Below are 24,110 nucleotides of genomic sequence, written 5' to 3' on the forward strand. Positions count from 1 at the left end.
GATATCTATATTTTACACTTTAAGTCTACTTATCCTAAAATTACCTACACCCTCCCCAGTCTTACTTCTCTTTCCCTTTAAAGATCTTCATGGAACCAGAGGGCCTCATTCAGACTTCCCTTTTATTATGGCTGACAAGTGATTTTCATACAGGTGTTTAACTAAAGTTACTTAAAAATAGACCCCAGAATCATACACATACAGGGGGAGGAGAGGAAAATAACCAAGAACAGTTGGAACCACTGTTGTTGCACCTTCCTTTCCAAATAAAAGCAGAAGCGTTGGGAATGCAGAAACGGCCTCTTGACTCCTTGTCTTGGTGAGAGGCCTTCTGGGGGCCCTCCCTGTCCCTTCCTCACCCCAAAGGCCAAGGTGAGTCTGGGATGAAGACAAGGGACCTCCTTGGAATGCAGGCTACTACCTCCCATCCTGACCCCTCCCCCAGGCTCCAAGCAGGAGGGCACCCTGCACACCCTGTCCTGCCCTGGCTCTGGGGCAGCTGCTGTAAGGGAAAAGAACAGAGCCCCAGACACCTTCCAGCTTCTGTTGAATCTCTTTAATAGCTGTTAACGGCAAGTCTGGAAAAGGTTCAGGACAAAGTTCTTTTTTCTTTCTTTTTTAATTACAAAACTAACAGCTGTTAGAGTCTTTTTTTTTTTTTTTTTCCTTTTTTCTTATCCCAGCTACAAAATACTCTGGGGAGATACATTATAATTTAAAATATATAATATTGCACAAACAACCAAAAGGTTAATTAAACTAAAGAAATAATTACAAAGAGAAAAATCCTATCCCATGAAAAAGAAAAGAAAAAAAAAAGATTCAGCATTCTCTCCATCCCACCCCCTCATTGAAGGTTTGAAGTGGAAGTGATCACCACTCTCTTGGCGTCCCTGACCACGATCCCTTTAAATCATTGGTGAACACACCAGATTATGTACAAGAATCACCGGAGCAGCATCGTGAAGCACCAGGGTCTCCAGGGATTCCTGCAGCCCCTCGTCCCCCCAAGAGAGGTGCAGCTTTACCAGCGTGGAGGGTGAGAGCCACCAAGACTGGATCTGCCTTCAGGAGGGAAGAGCTTTTGCAGAAGCCTGTCGAGAATCTCAAGCAGCTCACCCCCAGCGTATCCCTCCAAGAGGCAGAAGGGTTGAGGCGGAGAAGTTGGGCTTACCAGAGTTGTAAGTACTCGGCTTTGATCACTGCTCTGTACCGCTGGTAGCTGGCTTGTGTCCTAAGCTACGGGGGAGTCAAAGTGGGTGGCTGGCTGGACAAGGTACCCCGCCAGACAACACACGGAAGGGCCTGAAGTGGCCCCCTCCCTTCTTGGGGAGGGGAAGAAGGGCAAGAGCAGACTCTTGCAGGTGGCACAGCTGGGCTAAGGACTCGGGTGCATCTGACATGAAGACGGCTTGGGAAAGGTGCTGGGGACATACCAGCCTGGACTGGGGGAAAGGAGTGAGTTTGGTCTCTAGATTCTGAACCACAAGGAGCCCTTCCTGGAATGGAAAATGCCTGGGAGGGACAGATTCCTAAGGGAGGCAACTTTCCCAAAAATGAATGCCTCTTACCCGCTGGGATAGGAACCAAAGTGTGTCTGCCATCTCTGTCAAGCCAAGGGCAGGTGGCACGGCCTTCCTTGCCGGCTCATGGGTGACACAGTGTTGTCTCGGCATCCTCCATGAGACCGGTGGTTTAGCCTCTGTCTACACAGGCACATGGGCGAGGGCTATCCCTTGGGACACCTCAGCAGGAGTCCCCAGGAACAGTGGGTATTCAGCAGAGAAATGTAGGCTCTTCTTTGGGGGGTGGGGTGGGTGGGGGAAGTTTCCTCCCCCTCAGGTCATCCTATGGTTGGCACAAGTCAGAGTTCCTGGTTTGGATTAAGCGAGCCCCTTCCCAGACGTGAGCAGAGGCCCGAAGGGCCAACAAGGAACAACCCAGAATCTGCCAAGAGCTCTGGTTGACAGAGGCCATTTGGGGGACATTCTTAGTCAGTGTCTTCCGGGGCCGGGCTGAGACGGGCGAGGGAAGTGGGAAGTGCTGTGGGTGGGGGAGCTGCTTGCTCTGGCTCCCCTCAGTCCCAGTCCTCCCACTCTACGTCTTCCAGCTGCAAAGGGGGGACAATGGAGATAATGGAGAGCACGAACACATATTTACTCCTCTGAGTCAAGTCCAGACCCAAGCTCCCTCGCTGCCCCATTTCAGAATAGCCCTCCCTGCAACCCCAAGCCCCACTCTCCTGGGCTGGACCCTGCCTCCTATGAAAATGAACTACTAGTTTCAAGGAGTGTCTGGGGAGCAGAGCTGCCCTCTGCCTAAAGGGTGGGTCTGATGGTTCTAGACTCAAAGGAAATGCTTCTACCAGCCAACTCTGGACACCACGAGGGGATGCCCTGCCTGCAAGAACCCAGTCAGTCAGTCCCTTAAGGAGAGCTTGTCTCCTGCTGAGCAGAGAAGAACACAGCTCCAAGAGGCAGCGACCTTGAGCGTGGCACTCTGATCAGAAGCCAGCGTGGCACAGGACTAGAGGGGCTCACCAGGCCTTCACTGGGGCTCTAACACCCTGATCCCCTGCTGAAGTCTCCCAGGCAACTCTCTTGGCCCGTTGCCAGTGGATCCCCTGGTATAATGGGTTACAGAATGACTCTGTTCAGTATGTTTCATGTCAGGTTTAAAGAGGGCTACAAAGACACCAGCGCTAAGAAAGCCCCGTGGCATGAGGGCACCATGAGCCTTCTTTCCTCTGGGTATACTGAGGTTACAGGTGGCCCCCAGCCTTCAGTCTCCCAATATGAAAAATAAGGCCCTTCCCATCTCTCTAATCTGTTCCCTCCTTATAGGAGGTTCCCTGAGCTATGTGATGGAAGGAATCATGGGGTTGTTGTGTGACAGTTCTTGATATAACACTGATGTGAATCAGAGGTGTGGGCTGGAGCCTCAGTCCTGTCCCTTACTAGCTGTGAGAGCTTTTTGCCCAGCCTCTCCTTCGTATCAGTTTCCATTTGGAGAGGTAGTGAAGCGTAAGAGCAGCAGGGCTCTGAGCGTCTATGCGGTGGTTTTAGGAACACCCGTCAGCGCTCCCATGTCCCAGGCTCTGTGCCTAACGGGTGCACACGCATCGCCCACCACAACGTGTGAGGTTATAGTGGCCAAGGCCATGTTTGGATGGGGCAGCAGAGTCTCAGGTCAAGTGATCACACAGTCTTTTGTCTCCAAGGCCAGGGTCTTACGGTCCCACACCTGGAGACCATGAGTCACAAGATCTGGGGCAGCGTCTGGTATCTGAATTTTTTTGGTGGTTCCTCAGGTGATGCTGATAGGAACTAATGTCAAGAACTGCCCCTCTCCGCCCCCCTGGAACTCAGGGGACCCAGAACCTGAGCCTGCTGATGACTGTCCAGGGCCTGAGCGGGAGGCCCTGGCTCCCTTCCCACAGTCGGCCACCTCAGATAGGAAGGGATCCACTGTGAGGGGCCAGTAGGGCTGGGTGGAGAGAGTCCTCAGACCTGGGGTCACTGGGCTCGCTTCCCTGTGGCCCACCGTCAGCAGGCGCACTCACCTCACCGGAGGCGTCCGCTTTGGAAAGCGCCATCTGCACTTCTTCTTCAGTCATGTCCAAGTCAAAGTCCTTCTCCCAGTCCTCACTGATGTCTGTACTCGAGCCTAGAACCATGATCCACAGCATGAGACAGGAAGGGGCATGTGAAGAGGCTGTAGCTGGGGCTGATGGAACTCTCTCGCAGGGCCTGACAAATACACACCAAAGGGCTTACACCCTGCTATCTCTGGCTCAGTGATCTCACTTTTACGGATCTATTTTAAGGAAAAATACTGGATTCAGTAAAAAAAAAAAATTTAACCAAAAGGATGTTCACTATAGTGCTGTTACAGTGATAAGAACTTAGAAAACCACCTAAAAGTCCTCTGCTAGGGAATTATAAAAGTAAAGGGTATAGTCCTATGATGGAAAGTTATGTGGCTTTTAAAGGTTAGGCTATAGAACATTTGTATGCATGGAAAATGATCTTACACTATTAAGTGAGACAAAGTAAGTTACTGAGTAGCGGAGAAACACTTTGGTCCAGAAACTCCCTGGAGCCATGGAAATCTCTCAGAAGAAATAAACAATGAACCTCCTCTGCCTTAGTCACTCCATTTTACCTACACTGATCCTGCTGCTACTGAATCATACCAGGCACATTCCCACGTAAGGCCTTTGCAAGGACTGTTCCCTGTACCTGGAACTCTTCTTCAGATACCCACAGGCCAACCTGCTCACTTCCTTCACACCTTTGCTCATATCTGACCATCTAAATGTGGCTTGCCCTGATTGTCCTATTTTCAATTGCAACCCTGTCCCCCTCACTCTGCTCGGGATGGTCTTTTCCATTGTATTTATCACTTTCTAGTGTATTACATAATGAGGTTCCCTGTGCTTGTTGTCTAATAATACAGAAACTAGAATGTGAACTCCTGGAGGACAGGGATCTTCTATTTTCTTATGTATTCCAAGTGACAAGAACAAATAGTTTGTACTCAATAAACATCCATGGACTCTTTCTCTAAATCAAGGGTTGGCAAACTATGGCCTGTGGACCAAATCCAGCCGACCATCTGCTTCAGGAAATAAAATTCTGGAACACAGCCATGGCCATTCGTTGACATATTGCCTATGATTGCCTTCATGTTGAAAAGACAGAGTTGTGAAGCTGGGACAGAAACTGCATGTCCCCTGAGGCCTAAATATGTGTGACCTTGCTCTGTACAGAAATCACTTGCTCCTCCCAGTTCTAGGTGATTCTGATGCCTGCTAAGGTTTGACAGCCACTGCTCCAAACATTCATATTTGGGTATGCCTTCTTACAGGCAACATAAAAAAAAAGTACATGTGAAAGTTATTACTGAGAAGATAATGACAAAAATAGTTCCTGTAAAAAAAATACATGCAGTAGGATTTCATTAAAAAAAATATGCTCACAGATGCACGCACACACACACACAAAGGAAGAGCAAAACACCCATAAGAATCCAACAATCGTTATCACTAGGCGAGGAGGTCAGGGGGTAATTTTTCTTTTTTTCTAAAATGATACATTACTTTGTAATCATTTTTTTTTAAAGCATCTTTTAAAAAAGTAAGCTCTGATCCCCCAAGGGCACCACCTGTAAATACCTTGTTTCTTCTTGTCTAGCTTGCTCCTTAACATGCACACAGGCTCTGAGCCCCCCCCAAGCCTGGGCCTCACATTCCTTCTTAGGGTTCTTGCACTGTTCTCTCTAGTCACCCATCTAGCCATAGGCAGTGTGGTAGTGTCTCTGCACTTCTCTGGTGGCTCAGATGGTAAACAATCTGCCTCTAATGCAGGAGACCTAGGTTCGATCCCTGGGTTGAGAAGATCCCCTGGAAAAGGGAATGGTAACCCACTCCAGTATTCTTGCCTTAAGAATACCCATGGACAAAGGAGCCTGGCGGGCTGCAGTCCATGGGGTTGCAAAGAGTCGGACGCAACTGAGTGCCTGAGGGACTGAGCACATAGCACACAGTATCTCTAGAGTCGAGCGAACCTGGGTGGAACCCTCTTTTTTCTACTGTGTAGTCCTGGGCAAATTATTCTGGGCTTCAGTTTATTTATACTGATAAAATGAGAATAAAACCATCCTCTTTGCAGAGAACCACCGGAGGAGCTTATTAGAAAGCAGATTCCTCCCTGCCCATTCCCCTCATTCAGATTTAGCAGGTGTAGGTGGTGGCTCAGAAATCTGGATGGAAAAAAAAAAGAAATCTGGATGATTCTGTATAGATCTTGGCCTGCAGTTTGAGATACAAGTGTTACAAATAGCAGCATCATGTAAAGTGCCTGTAACATACACCAGTTCAGTTCAGTCACTCAGTTGTGTCCGACTCTTTGAGACCCCACGGACTGCAGCACGCCAGTCCTCCCTGTCCATCACCAACTCCTGTTTACTCAAACTCATGTCCATTGAGTCGGTTGTAACATATGTACACAGTGGATATTCAACAAATGGACCTGTAAAAGGCTGGTTCTATAGCTAAGTAATTTTGCACATCGTCCCTGAGCCAGTCAGGATCAGATCTCAAACAAAGACCCAGTTCTTCTGACTCCGCGTGCAAGGTTCCCCGTGCTTTCAGGACACTCTGGCGGCTCATGCCTGGTTCTCTGTCAGTGCAGGCTTCCTGTGGGTTAGAAGCCAGACTCCCAGCTGATTTCTCCCTTTAGAGCTGTGGCTGTGGTCATGACAGCTCTTCCTAACCTCAGGTTTCCCTCCAGGGATTTGAAACTCTCTTCAGGGCTTAAATGCTAGGGCAAACCCGTTGGGTAGAAGAGAGTCTCAGGTAACATTTTTGGAGCACTTCATACCTATCTCAGAGGGTGGATGTGAACAGTCCCAGTTTACAGATGAGGAGATAAAGGCTTCGAGTGGCACAGAGGTGAATCTGGGCTTTCTCTGCCACCTGCCTCCTCCCCATCCTGTCCTGTCACACAACAAGAGTACTAGTAAGATCGCCATTACCCTGGGCACGTGGCAGAGATCTGATCTATGCAACAATTTAAGACATCTCCATGGAATGTTACTGTTTTCTTTTGTTTGTAAGGAATGGGGAGTTTTCGGGTGATTACTAACATCATAGTGCTGTCACTCACAGCTCATCTTATTCTGTTTAATTGGATCTTTGCTTCTCCAAAGAAGAAACGGAGGCCAAAATCCCTCCCAGGTGGTCAGTCAGTGGTGAAGCAGGGCCGTAAGCCCCAGGCTCTTTCCAGTCCTCAGTCCACAGGGCCCGCTCCAATCCCCTCTCCCTGCTCCCTGCTGAGGGTGCCTGAGCAGGCTAAGTCTAGTCTCCTCAATCAACTGGACCTCGGCACAAAATGCAGGAGGGAAGCAGTTCTGCAATGACAGGCATCACCCTGGGACCTCAGGAGTCCCTTTGGCTTGGCCACCCCGAAGACTGCTGTGCCCACAGACCAAGCCTCGCTCATGTCATCTTTGGATGTGGACACAGGAAAGAAAAGGAGTCACTCTGCCTCCAGGACAAAAAATCTATTCTTTTAAGATTTTACTCTCTCTACTCTGTTCCCACTGTCCCCTCTCAGTCCAAGACCCCAGCTTTGCCCCACCAAGCGTGTGAGATGCAGTAGGGCAAACGGTTAGGACCTTCCACTGCACTTCTCCATGATCTCATTTCTTCCAGTCTCTACCCGTCACACTCTCCAGTAGCCCGCTTCCAAATGGAACCAATAATTCTTAAACCTTCCAACTGTGTCACTGTTATCCCCACCCTTATCCAGCTCAGACTCTATGAACCATCATTCTGATCACTTCCTGCGTACACTCCACTTTTGTCCTTTTGAGTTCACCTGGATAAACTTCAACCCTGATTCAGTCCAACTCCCCACCTGCTCTGTGCCTGCACCTGAGCGACTGAACACGGCGGGACAAAAATACAACAGCGGTGACTGGTCTCTCTCAAAATTCATGACCATTATCTCAAAAGGACCCTTCATACCATCTGCCCAGCAACCCCACAGCGTCTGCTGAGTCCACCACCTACTCTGCACTCTCCCAAAGGTTATTTCACATTTATCTAAATGCCTACTGGGTGGGTGATTTATCTTAGTTTCCTACCAGTAAAAAAGAAAAAAAAGGAAAACCTCACAGCTCTCATAGGATTTTTGGTGAGGACTGAGTGGTATGCATATCAAGTGCTCAGCACAGAGCTATATAAATATACAGGAAGTGTCCAGAGACTGGTTGGTACCTCTTATTATCTTGATCATCTCCCCAAAGCAGGGCTCTACCCCAATTTCTTCCCTGACTGAGGCTCTATCATGAAACAATGACTCTCAACTTACAGAGAAAACGGAAGCTGACAGAAGATCAGTAACATTTCTGAAGTCACATGGCTTATGAGCAAAGTTGGGATTTGAACCCAGAACTGTCTGCATCCCCAAGGCTGAGCCCCTAGCTTAGCCTCTACATGTAAAGCTCCTAGTGCAGGCTGGGCATGTAATACACGCAGCACGACCTGCTGCTTTGTGGCACCATGTTCAACTTTCTGAATTTGGCTTAAGATTTTAAGTTCTATTTCTGAGCCAACCCCACCTCTCTTCTTATTCCTCCCTCTCCTGGGAACAATACAGAAAAGTGGGCTTTGGTCACCACCTTCAACATGCCCCATGCCCTCTGCTTTTTGGACTCTGCAGGACCCTGCAGCCTGGACTACTGCTCCCCGCCCACACCTGCCCCAACCTCTCCAACCTGTCTATACAATGCCTGTCTCCTCGTTGATACACCTGCTCATGCCCAGGGGTTCCTTCTTTCTCTGAACTCCTCCGGTACCAAGCCTGCCCCGTACTGCTTCGTGCTTCATCATAAAAGACTACAGCCTTTGCCCCTCCCTCCTCAGTGTCTCATAAAGAGCAGGTAGGAGCTCAATGGATGACCTCACCGAATCAGAGTCAGAAGGAAAGCACTGTGTTGGAAACTAGAAATCTTGCAGTTTCCGTCGGGGAGCAGAGCAGGACAGGGTGTGAGGGGCCCGTTCCCATCCACGGCAGCAAGCCAGTCACTCACTGCCAGCAGCCCAGGGCGCACCTGCTGGGCAAGCTGGGTGGCTGACTGGTGCTGGGTGTGGGCAGACAGGATGCCTGTGGGTGAGGAGCTGACGGGAGGTCTTGCTGACAATCGGCTGCCTCTGCAGAGGTATTCTGGATGGTACAAAACAGGCTGACACCAGCGATACCACCGTTCTCTAACTGCAGGAGTTAGAGAGGTTCCTCCCCGACACAAAGTCAAAGTGTCTCCTGTCTAAAATTTCACTAAGCAGATAAGAAACTAAAGCTCTGTTACTTAAGCTAGGTCACTGCAAGTTCATGAGTATTCATTTTACTCTTCTTTAAACTGTACACGTAAGCTTTGTTCATGTATTTTATAATAATAATTAAAGGAGGCCTGGGGAAGCTAAATGACTTTCCTGAGGTCATCCAGGGGAGAAGACCCTTGGCAGCAATCAGTGTCATAGGAGTTCCCACCCCGAAACTGAATTGTCCAAAAGGATAGGAACTGGCACACTGTGGTAGTTAAGGGCATGGGTTTCAGGTCAGACAGACCGAGGTCTGAATCTGGCCTTGCTACTCTCTGGCTGTGTGAATTTGAGCAAGTTACTTAACATCTGAGGCTCACTTTCTTCAACTATAAAATGAGGACAGTAATATAGGGAAATGAGATGTAAATTAGAAATTAACAAGCTCCCCTGGGAACTGAGAAATTAACTGCAATGTTACATCCTTAACCCATGATCTGACATAAATCTTATTTTGTTGACTCTAAAACGCCAACAGTTATAAGATGCATCCTAAGTTCAGAGAAGAACGCATGTTCGAATTGATGGAATACAGTAACACTCAACCTACAGCAGCTGTCACCATTATCAGTAACACAAACGAAGGCCATCTCTCCTAGGATCCTCACAAGGGACAAGGAGACAAGTCTGCCTTGTGAAGTGGCAACTCTCACCTGCCCTGCCCCCACATGCTCCCTGGGCTTTGGCCTTGACTTACCTTTTTTCCCATTGTTGGAGGGTGTAGACTTCCCACTGTCCGAGTTCAGCTCAAACACCCGTAAGTCTGTGAGGACCTCTTCCCTGAGAGTCTCTACTCTGGCTGGAGGCCGGGGCTCTGGACCGCTGGGGCGGCAAGCAGGGGTGTGGGGCTTAGACTGAGCTCGGGGTGGGGGTCCAGTCTCGCCCGTATCCACAGCCAGGTCCTGTTCCTCCAAAGATGCCTCTAGAAGCTTCTGGGACAGGTCCTTGGGCAGTGCTGGGGCCTCAGAGGCAGGGGGCGGTTTGGCAATCTGTGTCACCAGGGAGATGCTCTCACTGCTCTCCGAGGGGGTCACCTCTGTTGGAGGTTCAACGGGGGTCACCAGATTCTCTTCGCAGGGGCTCTGGGGACCAGGTCCTCCTTCAGGCGATGTGGAAGGTCTGGCCACAGGAATCTTTGCCTCTTTCAGGGATGTGGGTGAAACGCCCGCAAGCTCCTCTGTCAAGAGAGAAAGGAAGGAGAGTGATGTACTCTGGTCAGCCCCAAGACCATCATGGAGACCACCAGACAGAGCTCAGGTCCTCATCAAAGTCTGTTCCAGTCAAACCTATGGGTGTCGGTTTCCTCACCCCCTCTCCATGGTAGTTCTGTAGGTACTCCCTGCTGGTCAAAGTATCTCCTACCTGTGAGGCCTAGTGCATGTCTGGTAGGCACTCAGCTTCTACAAGTGCCGCCCAAGGTAACATGACAGCTTAGAAAGCCAAGACCTGAAAGTCAGTCGGGATGAGGTTCAGGTTGAGCTCTGCTACATCCCGGATGCATGACCTTGGGCAAGCCACTTAACTCTCCGTTGACCTGCCTGCCTCATTCGCAAAAGAGGGATAATAAAGTTGTGGTTAAGGCCCATACGTGTGGAGCTTTTAGTACAGGTTGGGCATATAATATAAGCACTTAATAACTCTGTTAACATATCACACAGGTGGCTCTAACACACTCCTAATAAGCTGAGCTACCAGGCAGAGGAAGCTCAGCTCTGTCCCTAAGCCAGCGCTTCCCAAGTCTGGCTGAGCATTAACATTACCAGCAAAGCTTGTTAAAAATACAAGTCTGGGATGCCCCTGGAGGTCCAATGGTTAAGACTCCATGCTTCCACTGTAGGGGGGCGTGCATGTTTGGTCCTTGGTTAGGGAATGAAGACTCCCCCCATGCCGCATGCTGAGGCCAAAAATTAATTCAAAAAATTTTAAAAATATGTAAGTTTGGCCACATGCCCAGAGTCTTAGTTAGAAGAAGAAAGAAATCTGGAATTTCAATAAGCACCTCCTACTCTGAAGTAGCTGCTCCATGGGCTGGCAACTGGCACATGCAATCTCTATACCTAAACCTGGGGCCACCAGACTTGGTAAACACTCCCTTGTTAGCTCAGACTATCCTTGGCACCTGCAAATACTGTCTTCAATCCCTCCTCTTTCCTGAGGTGCCATGTCCCTCCAGGCTTCAGAGAGAATGGCCCAGAGAGCCCCCCACAGGCAGGACCTGGTACTTGCTCATCACCTCTCAATACCTCTTACCTTCTTCCTCCTCCCAGCCAGGCTCTTCAGAGATGCTCTGTTCTGCCCGCTGCTTCAGGGCATCCCTCCGGGCCTGCTCCTGAAAGTGGGGGAGGAGTAGATGGCCAGGAGCAGTCTGGGAACCCCCTTTCCCAGACTCTGGTTCTGACTCCAGAACTCTTGGTACTCTCTGTCCCCTTCTTCCCTCAACAAAACCCAGCCCCCTACCCAAGGCTGAGTGGAGTACCTCCCCTGGTTAGGCCAGCATACCTGCTCTAGTTGATGGACTTTATAGAAATACCGATGCCAGAATTCTGAATGGGAAACAGCTGCAGGCACCTGGCGGGAGGGGACAGTGGAGATGGGACTTCAGAAGTGGTTGTGTGGGGTCCATGTCCCGAGCCTTATCAGCCAGCTCCCAGTCATTCTGGATTTCAGAGGGTCTAAGCAGCTGAGCTGTGATTCTCACAGCCCTTTCAACTACCAGACCCACCTTTCTGGCCCAGGAGGTGAAGAGAACTCCCATCAGGCTTTGCTGGCCCTTCCATTTCTCACCGTGATTGCCAGAAGCCTGGTGACTTAGATTCCCCCACATGGATTCTTGGCTCAGGAGCTGGCTGGTTAGGCTCCACAGGACCTCCTGTTGTGCTCTAGGCCAGAGGACTCCACAATGACTCTGGACATGACCCTCCCACCTCCCCACACCTTCAGCCAGGAGCTGGCAAGGCCCTCACCATCTTGGTGTAGAGGGCCCGGATGGAGGGGCTGCCTACAAGGAGCTCTGAGATCTCCCCCTTCTTCTCCTCCAAGCAGAACTCGGAAAGCCAGGCATCAAACAACTCTGGAGGCCCTGCAGAGAGAGAGATACTGATGGTCAGTTCTGTGGGGCTGAAGAAAGAACCCTGGGCTTAGAGAAAACACACCAAAGCCTGGACATGGACAATGAGGAAAGCATAAGGGTTTTTCCAAAGCCACATGGCCCAAGGTGGGGGATCAGGCAGGGTGAAGGGATGGGTGGGCCTGCTATCAGGGCATGGCCCCTCAGTGATCTCCAGGGGCTGCAGTCTCCTCTCTCTCCGGGGCCTGCGTGGTTTGTAGCTCACTACACTTGGCTACCGAAGCCTCTCCTCTGGAACAGCTGCTCTCAGCTCACCAGTGATGCCATGCTGCCAGATCCAATGGCAACTTCTCCGTCCTCGGTCATGCGGCCATCCTACAGCTCCTGCCTGGGAATGACTACCTTCCTCTTAAAGCCCTCTTCTCTCCTGGCTTCTCATTCTTGCCTCTATTTCCTCCCACTGCTCTAGTAGTTCCATCTGAGTCTTCGGTGGGCTCCTCTTTCTCCTTTCCTTATCTCTTCTCATTCTCCATTTTCTCCCAAGATGACCTCCACTAAACCATGAGTTTTAACCTCCTTCTCCCACTGACAGTTCCTCGGTCTGGCAGCTGAGGCCACCTTTCTGGGCTCCAGATCCAGAGGTCCAGGAGCCAGGACACACCCACCTGCCCAGATGCTGCAAATACAGCGTACGCTCACCTTCTTCCCTCCCGCACCTGTCCCACCCAGCTGTCCACCGGAGACCTGGGGGCCCTCCTAGGCTCCTCCCTTTGCAGTCGCTCTGGGTTCCACTTCCTCAGTGTCTCTTATATGCACACCTTCCTCGTCAGTCTACCTGGCCCTTCCCTGGTTCTGGCTTTACCTCTGACATGAGGATTCCTACCCAGCTTCCTAACTGGTCTTCCTGTCTTGTCTCTCCCTCTCTATTTCATCCTTAACAAAACATTGCCTGAAGGCTCTTTTATAAAATGCAAAATCTGATCACATCAGGTCTTAAGACTTTTCAACAGTTCTCTACAGTACGGCTTTTTAGACTATGGTCCAAGGATAGGGTTCAAAGGGTTAAAGAATTCCCATACTGCATATACAATTCTATTGAAAGAGGGCTTATGATTTTCAACTGAGTTTTAAAGGCCTTTGTGATGCAAAAAATGGTTAAGACCCACTACTTTGGGGACAAAATTCCAACTTCTTAGTCTGGTACCCAAAGCCCTTCAGTCCAGTGCCCCTGGCAGCTCTCACTGCCCTCATTTCGTCATACGTACTCTCTGTCTGGTATTCTCGAATGCCTAGGTTTTTCTAGACCTTCAAATGACCTGTTGTCATGCTTCAACATTGTTCTCCCACTTCTACAAGTAAAATTAGTTTACTTCTAATTCATTGTTAAAACCTCAATTCAGGCATCACATCCTAGGATTTCCAGGCTGGGTTATGTGCCATCCTCTGGGTTCCCACTGCTCCCCTCTTTCCGTGGAAGCAATAATTCCATCTCTAGTTATCTTTGCTTTATTCCGTTTCTCTCTCCTAAAGGCAGGCAGGTATCTGGAGGTCTGGGCAGGGTTGATTCAGCGTTCCACTCATTTCTGGTGTCTAATTCCCACCTAGATACCAGTTCCCCTCTCTAGATGTGGAGCTTGCTGTACATCAGGAGCTTAGCAAACAGGCCAGAGGGAAGGCAGGCAGGGCAGCAGGGCTGGGAGGAAACCTGACTGAAGATAAGGGATGAGAGGAGCAAAGCCTCTGTAGATGGGGATGAAGACAGTTTGCGTCCAGGGAGGAAAGGCAACCATCAACCCATCCCACCAGATGCAGGGTTCAAAGTAGCCCCGGCTCTGGTCCTTTACACAGAGGCTACCTGGCCACTGCTACAGAGACAAACAGGGTGTACGATCCAGACTCCCTTGGCCTCCCTGCCCAGCAAGCCTGCCCCCTCACCACAACCCCCTCACCATCTGGTTCATTGCAGTAGGTTGCTGGGTCTGACTGCAGGCTATAGAGGCGAGCCTATAAAAAAAGAGAAAAAAGAAGAGAAATTCTGGGGTACTGGGGACAGAAAGCAATGCCTCTCTGACAATCAACCATGACCCAGCTTCGCCCCTGTTGGCTACCATACCAACAGGGGCCCTGGTAACTAACAGTATGGGTTATGGGTGGAGCACTGGGCTAGGAATCTAAATCTGGGGCTCCTAGAAAAATGGTCTTGCATCCAGTATTCCACCCCTGGAAACTAAGAAAATAAAGCAAGCAGGCCACAGAATCATATATATAAAATAGTTTTGAATTATATGATATACAAGAAACATTAGTGCAAGTATATTAATAAAGTCCAAAATTCCCTGGCAAATTTTAAAATATTTAACTCAAGTTAAACCAATTCATCAAGAATTTCTTAATTTCACAGCCAGTCTGCCAAATGAGCTGCAAGCTGTGTTCCCATTAGGGCCACAGGCGTTGTGAACTTTAGCTGGTACATGGAAAGCCCCTCCTTCCTTCCTTGTTATTACAGGAAGCATGGGTGGGCTGCATCAGAACTTTAGCAAGTGATTCTGGTTGATTCACTGTTATAATTTAAACTTCTGTAATTAAAAAATTTTCACAATCCACTTAAATGTGTACTAAGTGGTGGTGCTAATACTAGGGCTGAAAAACATGCTTGAAAACCCATGTTTGGGGCAGAAATTCAATGCGGTAAAATGCTGGCCAGACTGGTGTGACACCACACCCCGAGTGTGGGAGAAAATACTCCAGGGAATGTGAGAAATAATGGTGAGAAAATAAAATGTAGCAGAAATACACTACTGCTGATGGTATAATTGCTTTGAAGACGTACTCCTCCTGTACATTTACTCCAATTGGAAATCAGTCTTAAACAACACAAATGTGGAACTCATGCATGCCTGTAAAGACGCTCTCGAGCACTCCTTGTTATGGATGAAAAGAATCTACATGTGCAACACCAGAGAAATGACTGAATAAATTATGCTATACACACCTGCAAGAATTTAAAGACACTAAAAATGATGGTCACAAGGAAAGATGCTAACAGTTATAAATTTTTTAAAAGTGGGTTAGAAAACTGCATATATAAAGTGCTTTTCTGTTAAAAAGAAAAACCCGAACTATCTTCACCAGTGTTCGCGAGCCAAAAGAAATGGGAGGTTATACACCAAGGAGAAATCAGTGGTTCTCTTTGAGTGATGGGATTATGGGTTTAGAAATAATTATCTTCTTGCTTATTGGTATTCTCCAACTTAATTACATACACGTATTTATTTCTTATGAACATGTACTGCTTTTGTGAGCTCAGGTTGGAAGCTAGAGCCCGGGGCCGCTAGTGAATACCTTGGTGCCATCATAGGGCTCAGCCGTGCCAGAAGGTGTGCCCATCAGGGTGATGACGTCACAGTCGATGGTTTTGTCTGGTGAGGGAGCAAAGGTATCGGAGATCACCCCCAAGAAGTCAGACAGCCCTTTCTTCATTTTCTCTGTCGCTCCAGAGGAGCCTTCAGTCTGCAGAGAGAAGCCAACAGAGGACGTGAAGTGGCTCAGGAGCAGGCTACGATCTGGGGTTTGGGGTAGAGAGGGGTGAAGCATCAGGGGTCAAAGTGTACTGTGTAGGGGGACCAGGGAAATATTCACAATGGTTCACTCCATCTCTGGGCCTGGAGACGGAGAGAGGGGCAGCCAGGGTCCCCATCCCTCAGATGGGGGTGCACATTAGGGCTGCCGTAGGCCTGTGTAGGTCAGAGCAGAGCTCCTTCACTGGCTGTTTCACCAAAATTTCAAGGTCAGTCAAGCTGATCAAAGATTGACAGGAGAGGATCCATGGCACAGACATTCAGCAGGGAAAAGGGACTTAGAGGGAGAGAGATGGGAAAGGTACCAGCTTTTCGGGTCAATCTGGGATCTGAATCCCAGCTCTACTACTTGTTAGTGAAAGTGAAAGTGACGTCGCTCAGTCATGTCCGACTCTTTGCGACCCCGTGGACTATAGCCCACCAGGCTCCTCTGTCCATGGGATTCTCCAGGCAAGAACACTGGAATTGGTTACCATTTTCTTCTCCATTACTACTTGTTAGTAATGAGACCTAAACCTCTCAGAGTCTGTTTCCTTATCTATAAAATGCAGCTAAATATACTGCCTGCAGGGGGTTACTTCGGAGATTTTTTAAGAGATAAGGCAGGCACAATGTCTGGCACACAGCAAACATTTAATAACTAGCAGTACTGTAATATTACAATCTCATCATCATCATTGCTCAGGAGGTATTTTGTATGAAAGATTGAGGAAATATGGGCAGGATGAGGACCGACAGCCTTGCCTAGAGACAAGCCTGGGACCAGCTGAGGGCCAATGCATGGACCCCCTAGAAGGGGCAAATGGGCCACCCATCTGGAGCCACGCTGGTCAGAATGCCCTTGAGCAAGAAGGGACGGTGTGCTGAGAGATAGGACCAGGCTCCACAAACCTTGCAGCAAAGTGTCATATTTACTACCGATGAGGCTGCCAGGCATTTTATTCCTTGAGCCTATCAACTGTGCCTGGCACATGTTGGCATAGGTATATAATTGTATTTGTTGAATGAAAAAAGGAATAAATAAATGAAGGAAACAAGTCGTGTCTCTGCTACTGGCTGGACATGCCGCGGTTCAGCTGGGTGACTACTTGTCATTTGTGCTCATCAGTGGCTGTGGTCAGCAGGCAGACAGTAGTTTCTAAGATTCAACAAAAGAAGCTTGGCTGAAAACACTCCACAATATGTTTTTCATAACATGGCCTCTAATTACGAGGCAACTGATTCCACTGGTGATCAAAGAAACTGAAGTCTGTTCCGCTACTAAAGGGGAAGTTGTCATACAAAACCAGTACCCTATACTTCCTCGGAAATTTGAGCTCTGCGGGGGTATCTCTGACCGTATACAATTTTCACTTTTCATGCTGACTTGAGAATCTAATTCCTATCTCAGAGGAGAATTCCAGTATACATCTCAGACTGGTAAAACCTGGATGAGTAAAAATACAGCTGGCAAAAACTTTTTGGAGGTAGTTCTACAGTAGATATTAAAAGGTCTAAAACTATATTCATCTTATATCCTTTTCAATACCTTATTTGGAAGAAAATATTAAAGGCAAAGATTAAGCAATCAGAATGTTCACTGTACCTCTGCTTACAATATTGGAAAAAACTGAATCAGGAAACTAGGCAGTGGTCAAATCCACATAATGGAATACCATGCCGTGGGCTTCCCTGATGGCTCAATGGTGAAGACTCTGCCTGCCAATCCAGGAGACACAGGTTCAACCCCTGGTCCGGGAAAATCCCACACGTGGCGGGGCAAATAGGCAGCGCACCGCAACTCCTGAGCCTGTGCGCCAGAGCCTGGGAGCCGCGACCACTGAAGCCTGCGCGCCCCAGAGCCGGTGCTCGACAGGAGAAGCCGCCACAGTAAGAAGGCCACGCGGCACAGCTAGAGAGCAGTCCCCGCTCGCCGCCACCAGAGGAAAGCCTGGGCAGCAGCAAAGACCCAGCACAGCCAAAAAGAAGAACGAAGAGACAAAATGTCAGAGACAAAAAAGAATACCATGCCATCTCTGATGCTGCAGAACTGGGTCTGCGGTGATTAATTAAAAAAGTAGGTTATGAAACATGGCGCTCAGGCTCTGGGGGGTGGAGGCGGCACTCACAGTCAGCTTCTCCTTGACCACGCTGGCGGTGGCCGCAATGGTGCAGGCCGTGTCGCGCTGCACCACCTGGGTGAACTCCGTCAGGTCCCGCTTCATGAACTCCAGGGCTTCGGAGGACTAAGGGGAGACAGAAAGAGCTGACAGCCAGCGGCCCCACCACCCTTTGTTCCTGTTTCCTGCGCTTCAGTACCAGACAGAAACATGGAAAACAATGGACATGGGCACCTGGGCTCAGAAACAATGCTTCCCTGTCCCAATCCCACGACATTACCCAACAGCAGAGAGCACAGAATGTCCTGCTGCTCTGAGAACAGGGGACTGAGCTCAGCCCAGGTACTGAGAAGCTCTGTGGCCAGGAGGAACTCTCACCAAGTCCTCGGTTTTCTCCTAGGTAACGAGGGAGGTGGCCTAGAGCGGTGGTTCTCGTGAGCAGACTGGGCTAGGGGGCACGTGCAGTCTGAAAACAAGACCGACTGCATCACGTCGCTATGCTGTAAGCCATGACCTTTGTTTCCAACTGCAAACAGGAAGAGAAAGGATGTTTTTTTTAAATCAAAGGAAAATGTTCTCTATTTCTACTTCTTTTTTTGGTTACAAGGAAATTCAGTTGAAATACGAGACAGCAGGTGAAATTACTTGTGTGAAAGATTTCACAAATAGGCTGTATTCATAACATCAATAGTTTAGAAAGCTTTTATAAGCAATTTTTGACAATACCAGTAAAAAGGTGTGCCATTTTTCTATATTCAACAAAAGGGGTGTTAAGAGAAACATTGGATCAGAGTGTCTCCTAGACTGCCTTGGTTCCAGCATCTAAAAGCTCTGTTCATCCATAGAGCTCCTTTGGGCAGAACTGACACTTGCTTCTGTCGGACAGTTTGCCTCTCACTCTGTGCTCAGACCCAGTGGGCAACAGCAACCCCTCAGCTCTTGTCTAAGTCTTACGTTGTCTTCATCCTCACCCACTCTAAGACATCTTCCTGGACTATCTCTGTGCTCACCTCTGCAAGCCCTTTCATTTTATAAGGGATAGCTACCTGCATTTTTAAAGTGTCTTTTTGAGTGTTCTGGTGATTTTTTTCTTTGGGGAAGGGTCTGCCGCATTCTCCTCAGCCTGGGAAGTCTCATCTGTCAGCCAGAGGCTTCTCTGCAAGTGGGAAAGCCTCCATTTCAGATCTGGGACTCCTTAACTGGGCTGGAAGAGTCATTTAGTAATTCTTTCTCCATGCACACTACTGCCACCTTAGTCCAGGCTAACCTGCTCTTTCATCTGGACTCTTCTCCTAGGTTGCATGAAAGTGAAATTCTCTCAGTTGTGTCCAACTCTTTGAGACCCCATGGAATTCTCCAGGCCAGAATACTGGAGTGGGTAGCCTTTCCATTCTCCAGGGGATCTTCCCAACCCAAGGATCAAACCCAGGTCTCCTGCACTGCACGTGGATTCCTTACCACCTGAGCCACAAGGAAAGCCCAAGAATACTGGAGTGGGTAGCCTATCCCTTCTCCAGGGTATCTACCCGACCTAGGAATTGAACCAGGGTCTCCTGCATTGCAGGCGGACTCTTTACCAACTGAGCTATGAGGGAAACCCCCCAGGTTGCATAAGATGCCTTTAACATATTTTCCTCGTGGCAATGGGGGAGCTCTCTAAGTCAGAGCACACAGAGATGCCCCTGCTTTACAGCCTTCAGTGGTTACATGGTAGCCAATGGCAAACATAAAAGTATAAAATCTTCCCCTTCGCTTACAAGGTGCATATAATCTCACCTCTGGGAGACTCTCCCACTATGCCCCTCACCGAGCTCCAGCTGGCCATGCTCAAAATCTCCCAAATGTTCCAGTATCTTTCCTACTTCAGGGTATCTGAATATATCATTCCCTCTCCCTGACACATAGTTCTAACCTTTCAAGCGAACAAACACAGTGAACGAACCCCCTCAGCTGGATAACTCCCGTTCCTGCTTCAGAGCTGTGCCTACATGTCACTCCCCTGGGGGGCTTCCCTGATGCCGCCTCAGACCAGGCTGGCTTCTGCTCATGGCACCTGCATGTTCTCTTCTTTAACATTTCCTCTACTTTAGATTTCTGATTACCTGTTCAGTGTCTATCTTCCTGGGTAAACAGCGAGTTCTGTGAACACAAAGCCTTTGTTTTTTATTCACGGATACTCTTCCAGTGTCTGACATAGAGCCTGGCATAGAGTTAGACTGGCATGTACCAGGGCAGTTTTAATTACTAACCATTTACATGATTATCCAACAAATGGCTGTCTCCCTCACTTGCCTGTGAGCTCTGAGGGGACCAATATGAACAGACATGGTGCCAGCCCTCTGGAAGGCCACAGTTTCCTGGGGAAAATGCTCACGTAACAGTGCTGAGGTGCAAGGGCAGAGCAGTGACCAGTGTATTGTGGGCAGGCTGGAGCGACTTGGTGAAGGGAAGCCTGGACGGAACCTTCAAGAATCAGCAGGAGTTACTAAGGAAGCCTGGGCACGGCGGCACCTGGGGTTTACTGAGGCCTACAAGCATCGGTCCTGGGGGAAACGAAAATAAAGAGCAAAGCAGAAGCGGTGAGGGAGAAACCCTGACAGGGCGGCCACGGAGAGCCTGGTCAGCCCTGCTGGTGACAGGGAACCACCACCATCTGGAGGAGGACACGATGAGATCTGTGGTTTTGACATGTCACTCCTAAGACTGGGAAGGACGACAGGTCCAAGACTTGAGTAGATCAGAAATGGAGGAAGACCAGTCAGGAGGCTGTTGCAATAGTCCAGGAAAGAAAGCAGAAAAATATGAATAAGGACAGCCCTGGGAAGGATGACAGGATGGAACTGGTTCAAGAAATATTAGGCAAAAAAGATGGATTTGGTGATTAAATAGATGTGTTGACTGAGGGAAACAAAGAGTCAGGAAGAGCTACTGGCAACTAAACTAAGTGACTGGGTGGTTGCAGGGCTGCTAGCCAACGGAGGAAATGCTGAAGGGGGAGCAAGTGTAGAGAGAAGCTATATAGCTATATATATATATTCCATAGTCTCTACATAGTACTATATAGAAGCTATATAGTATCTGTAGTGACTGGGGGATATTTGGGTCAATTGTCCAACAGGAGCTATTCTCAAATACTAAAGCTCCAAGGAAAGGACTAGGAGTTACCCTGAAATGAAAATGGAAGAGCTCACCCAGGAAGAGTCCGTTGAGTGAACAGCACAAGGCACTGAGGACCAGGTTCCTCAAACACCGCCTTTAAGAGGCAGGCAGAGGAACCCATGAAACAGGAAAGCTGGAGAACTGAGAGAGAATCAAGCCATAAAACCCAAGGGAGTAGATGTTCAGGAAAGAGAGAGCGACCGCTAGAGTCTAAAGCAGCAGAAAGGTCCAGAAGATAAGGGCTGAAAAACACCCGCTGGATTTGGCAAGTGGCAGGTGAAGCTGAGTGTTTACAAAGATAAGTCTGTACGTAGTGGCTTCAGGGGTGGGGAGTCAAGAGACATGATGTTGTTGACTTCAAATTTTAAAAAGGAGGAGGTTGAGGCTGTCACCTTCAAGTAAAAAAGGAAGTGGTTGGACAGGGAATGTGAGGGGACAGTTAGGTTTGGGGAAAGTTACAGAAGGCAAGGGGAGGAGCAAATATGAGACTGAAAACACTTGCTAGGGTGGCGGTGGAGGCCGAGAGGCCCAAGACCAGGCCCAGATGAGTTTGGGGAATCCGTGGTAGAGGCAAAGAGCAATGTAACTTTTCCCACCAGTGTTCATGGGCAAGTGCGAGCACACACACGCATACACACACACACAATAGGGGGAAATAAGAGGAAGAGGAATGCAGGTTATAGCACCATCTCAAAGCTGTAGTTTCTAGGGCAGCATATGCTATGGGGTGCAAGAAAACTGGGGGGTGGGGGTGCTGGGAACTGAGTGGTCCAGACACAGCCAGGATAGTCAGGGAAGGAAAGCACTGAAAGGCCAAGAACAAAATTAGCAGAAAACGGTAGCTGGTATTTAAGAGGTTTCCCCATCACTCTCAGTACTTAAAAAAGAAAAGTCCTTATTTAATACTTAGTGTGTGCTAGATACTGTTTTGGTGCTTTACATGTATCATCATTTAATCATGACAACAATTCTGTCAGGTAGGTATTATTAGTATTCCCACTTTACAGATGAGGAACTGCGGCTTTAAGAGGTTAAATATCTTGCCAAAGTTCATATAAGTGTAGGAAATTAAGTCTCTTCTTTTCAAATGGGGAACTGTCAAAGGCAGAAACAGTACCCATTCCCCCTGCTTCAAATGAGAGAACAAAGACGGAAGCTAATCAACGACCTGTTTTTCATGTTATGGGAAGACTAACCTTGACAGTAATACATAGGAGGCCCTCACACAACATTTGCTAAATGAATGTCAGACTCTCCTTCCAGAAGACTGCTCAACAAGAAGCAAGCTACTCCGAGGTCTCTTCTATTAGAACTCAGTTTGAAATTCCCCCTCAACTTCAAACTCAGTTTGAAATTGAGTCTTCATTAACAACATAAACAGCTCAGGCCATTCTCAGATTTTCTGGGCTGTAGCTGAAAGGCTAGTATGTAGGCCAGGCGAGGCTAAAAATGCTCACAGAGTAGAGCATTGATTTAACTGAAGCCAGAAGCCTCCTGGAGTTGCCCTGAAGCAGGACTCACCCCAGATGCTTGAGGTAAATGGTAATTAACTTTTTCCAGAATTCAGATGAGCTGGTTTTGACAAACCAGCGCGGAATGGAACAGGAACACACATTGGCATTTTCCACGGGCAGAGCCAAGCCTCACTCACCCCACAGGGCTTTCTGTCTCCTCACTAGACCATGAGTTTGGGGAGGCCCACGACTGCAACTGTTGGGCTAATGTCAGTATCCTGAGGGCCAGAGAGTCAGAGTGCTGGCTATGGCATACACGCTACTATTTGCATGACTATAGGAGGAAGTTTCTATGGCAGAATCCTTTTTCTTCAAGGCCTAGATCAAATGTTCTCTCTTTTACAAAGCTGAATTTCCCAAGTGGGAATACACCACTCTTTCCCACGGATTCCGACGACACGGTCGCTCCAGTCTTTAAGACCATCTTTGTTTCACTGTAGGTAGAGTCACACTGGTCTAAGTCGGGGGTCTTTCCTCCCAGAGGGCCCAAGTGAGCCTGGTCCCTGAGGCGCGGAGCCCACAAGGTTCAGCGGGATACGCTCGGAACAGGGGGCAGGGAGGTGCCTTGGGGCCCTACTGGAGGAAGGGCGCTGGCCCAGCTTACCTTCTCTTTGACTGCCTGGTAGCTCTGCTGCAGCCAGCTCCGCCACCATCCCACGTCCTCCCTGCGGAAGACAGACACATCTGGAGGCCCCGCGGTGCGACTCGGGCCCGCGCAATGATCGGGTCTCAGTACCCCTCTCAGATGTGGCCCGTGGGTTGGGGCATCGCAGGCCGCTTCCCCACCCCCTCACGCTGTGATTCCACCCCGCCCTTTCAGCTCCGTCAGGCCCGCGCTGGCCTCCCGTTCCCCCGGGGGACCCTGGCCCAGCACCCCAGCCATGGGGAGAATTCGGGGCCCAACGCCCAGAGAACTGGATGACGGGCTCACCCTTCCGCCATCTTGCCCGCATGACATCACCACTATTTACTGACCTTTGACTTCCGACACGGCACCGCCCCCTCAAGCACCACCCCGGAGGGGGCGGCCCAATCCCCGCGCCGACATCGTCCTCAGCCCCATATCCGCCGGGCTCCATCATTAGACTCCGCCTCCTTAAACTCGGTCCAGACTCGGGCCAGGGTTCGGACTTAAAACTCCGCTCCTGAAAGCTCGGTCCAATCCGCTCTCAGGATTGTCTCCAGGCCCCACCCCAAATGTTAGCCCCGCCCCCCAACATCGAATCCAAGTTGGTATCCGCTGACATAGGATACGGTGGCCGTTTTGGGTCAAGATTGGCCGGTGGCTGGGGGTTCGAATTGTAACCCGGGTAGAGAAGAGGCAGAGGGTGAGCCAGCCTGGAGCTCGAACGTCTGTAACCCTGAGCGCAGGGCTAGGACCGCCCCCCTTTATGAAACCTGCCGCGTAGCAGCAGCCTGGGGTCTCTTCGGGCTAATTGAGCAAGCTCAGTCCGTGGAGGTCTGGGCGTTGTTTGGAGGAAAATTCAGAGATGTCTTCGATGCAACCTTTGGGGGAGGCACTCTCAGGAGATTGGGGAGACAGACACATTTAGTTAGCTCAATTTTTGGCGACCCAGCTCAAAACTACGTGAATGTGTGTGTGTTTGTGAGTGTGTGAGGTGAGTCTGGAGTTGATAATCTGGAGAAAGACTCTGTGTGTGTGTGTGTGTGTGTGTGGGGTCTGGAGTTGAAAGATTGTGTCTGTGTTTGTGTGTGTGTGTGTCTGGAGGAGGAAGATTTTGTGTGTGTGGTAACTTTCCGAATGAGGCCTCCGTTGTGTGTGTGTGTGGTCTGGAGTTGAAAGAT

At 49.2% G+C, this 24,110-nt stretch overlaps 1 protein-coding gene across 4 annotated transcripts; it reads right to left on the minus strand.

Annotated features, from left to right (window-relative positions):
- BSDC1 (BSD domain containing 1) lies at positions 105–23,398 on the minus strand. 4 transcript variants are annotated; one of them, XM_005676702.3, is made up of 12 exons: positions 23,236–23,252; positions 22,909–22,969; positions 18,010–18,157; positions 17,641–17,757; positions 15,297–15,464; positions 13,904–13,958; positions 11,851–11,966; positions 11,387–11,455; positions 11,138–11,216; positions 9,585–10,064; positions 3,563–3,666; positions 105–2,110 (listed from the first exon to the last, which is right to left on the minus strand). In XM_005676702.3, the coding sequence occupies exons 4-12, from the start codon at positions 17,734–17,736 to the stop codon at positions 2,078–2,080; spliced, it is 1,200 nt and encodes a 399-aa protein (XP_005676759.1). In that variant the 5' UTR covers positions 17,737–17,757; positions 18,010–18,157; positions 22,909–22,969; positions 23,236–23,252; the 3' UTR covers positions 105–2,077. The 4 variants fall into 4 exon arrangements, with proteins under 4 accessions (XP_005676759.1, XP_017913298.1, XP_005676758.1 ...); XM_018057809.1 differs by lacking the exons at positions 18,010–18,157; positions 23,236–23,252 and adding an exon at positions 23,280–23,398; XM_005676701.3 differs by lacking the exon at positions 18,010–18,157 and having other exon boundaries at positions 23,236–23,293.

The sequence above is a fragment of the Capra hircus genome, chromosome 2, assembly GCF_001704415.2.
Source record: "Capra hircus breed San Clemente chromosome 2, ASM170441v1, whole genome shotgun sequence".
NCBI lineage: Eukaryota > Metazoa > Chordata > Mammalia > Artiodactyla > Bovidae > Capra > Capra hircus.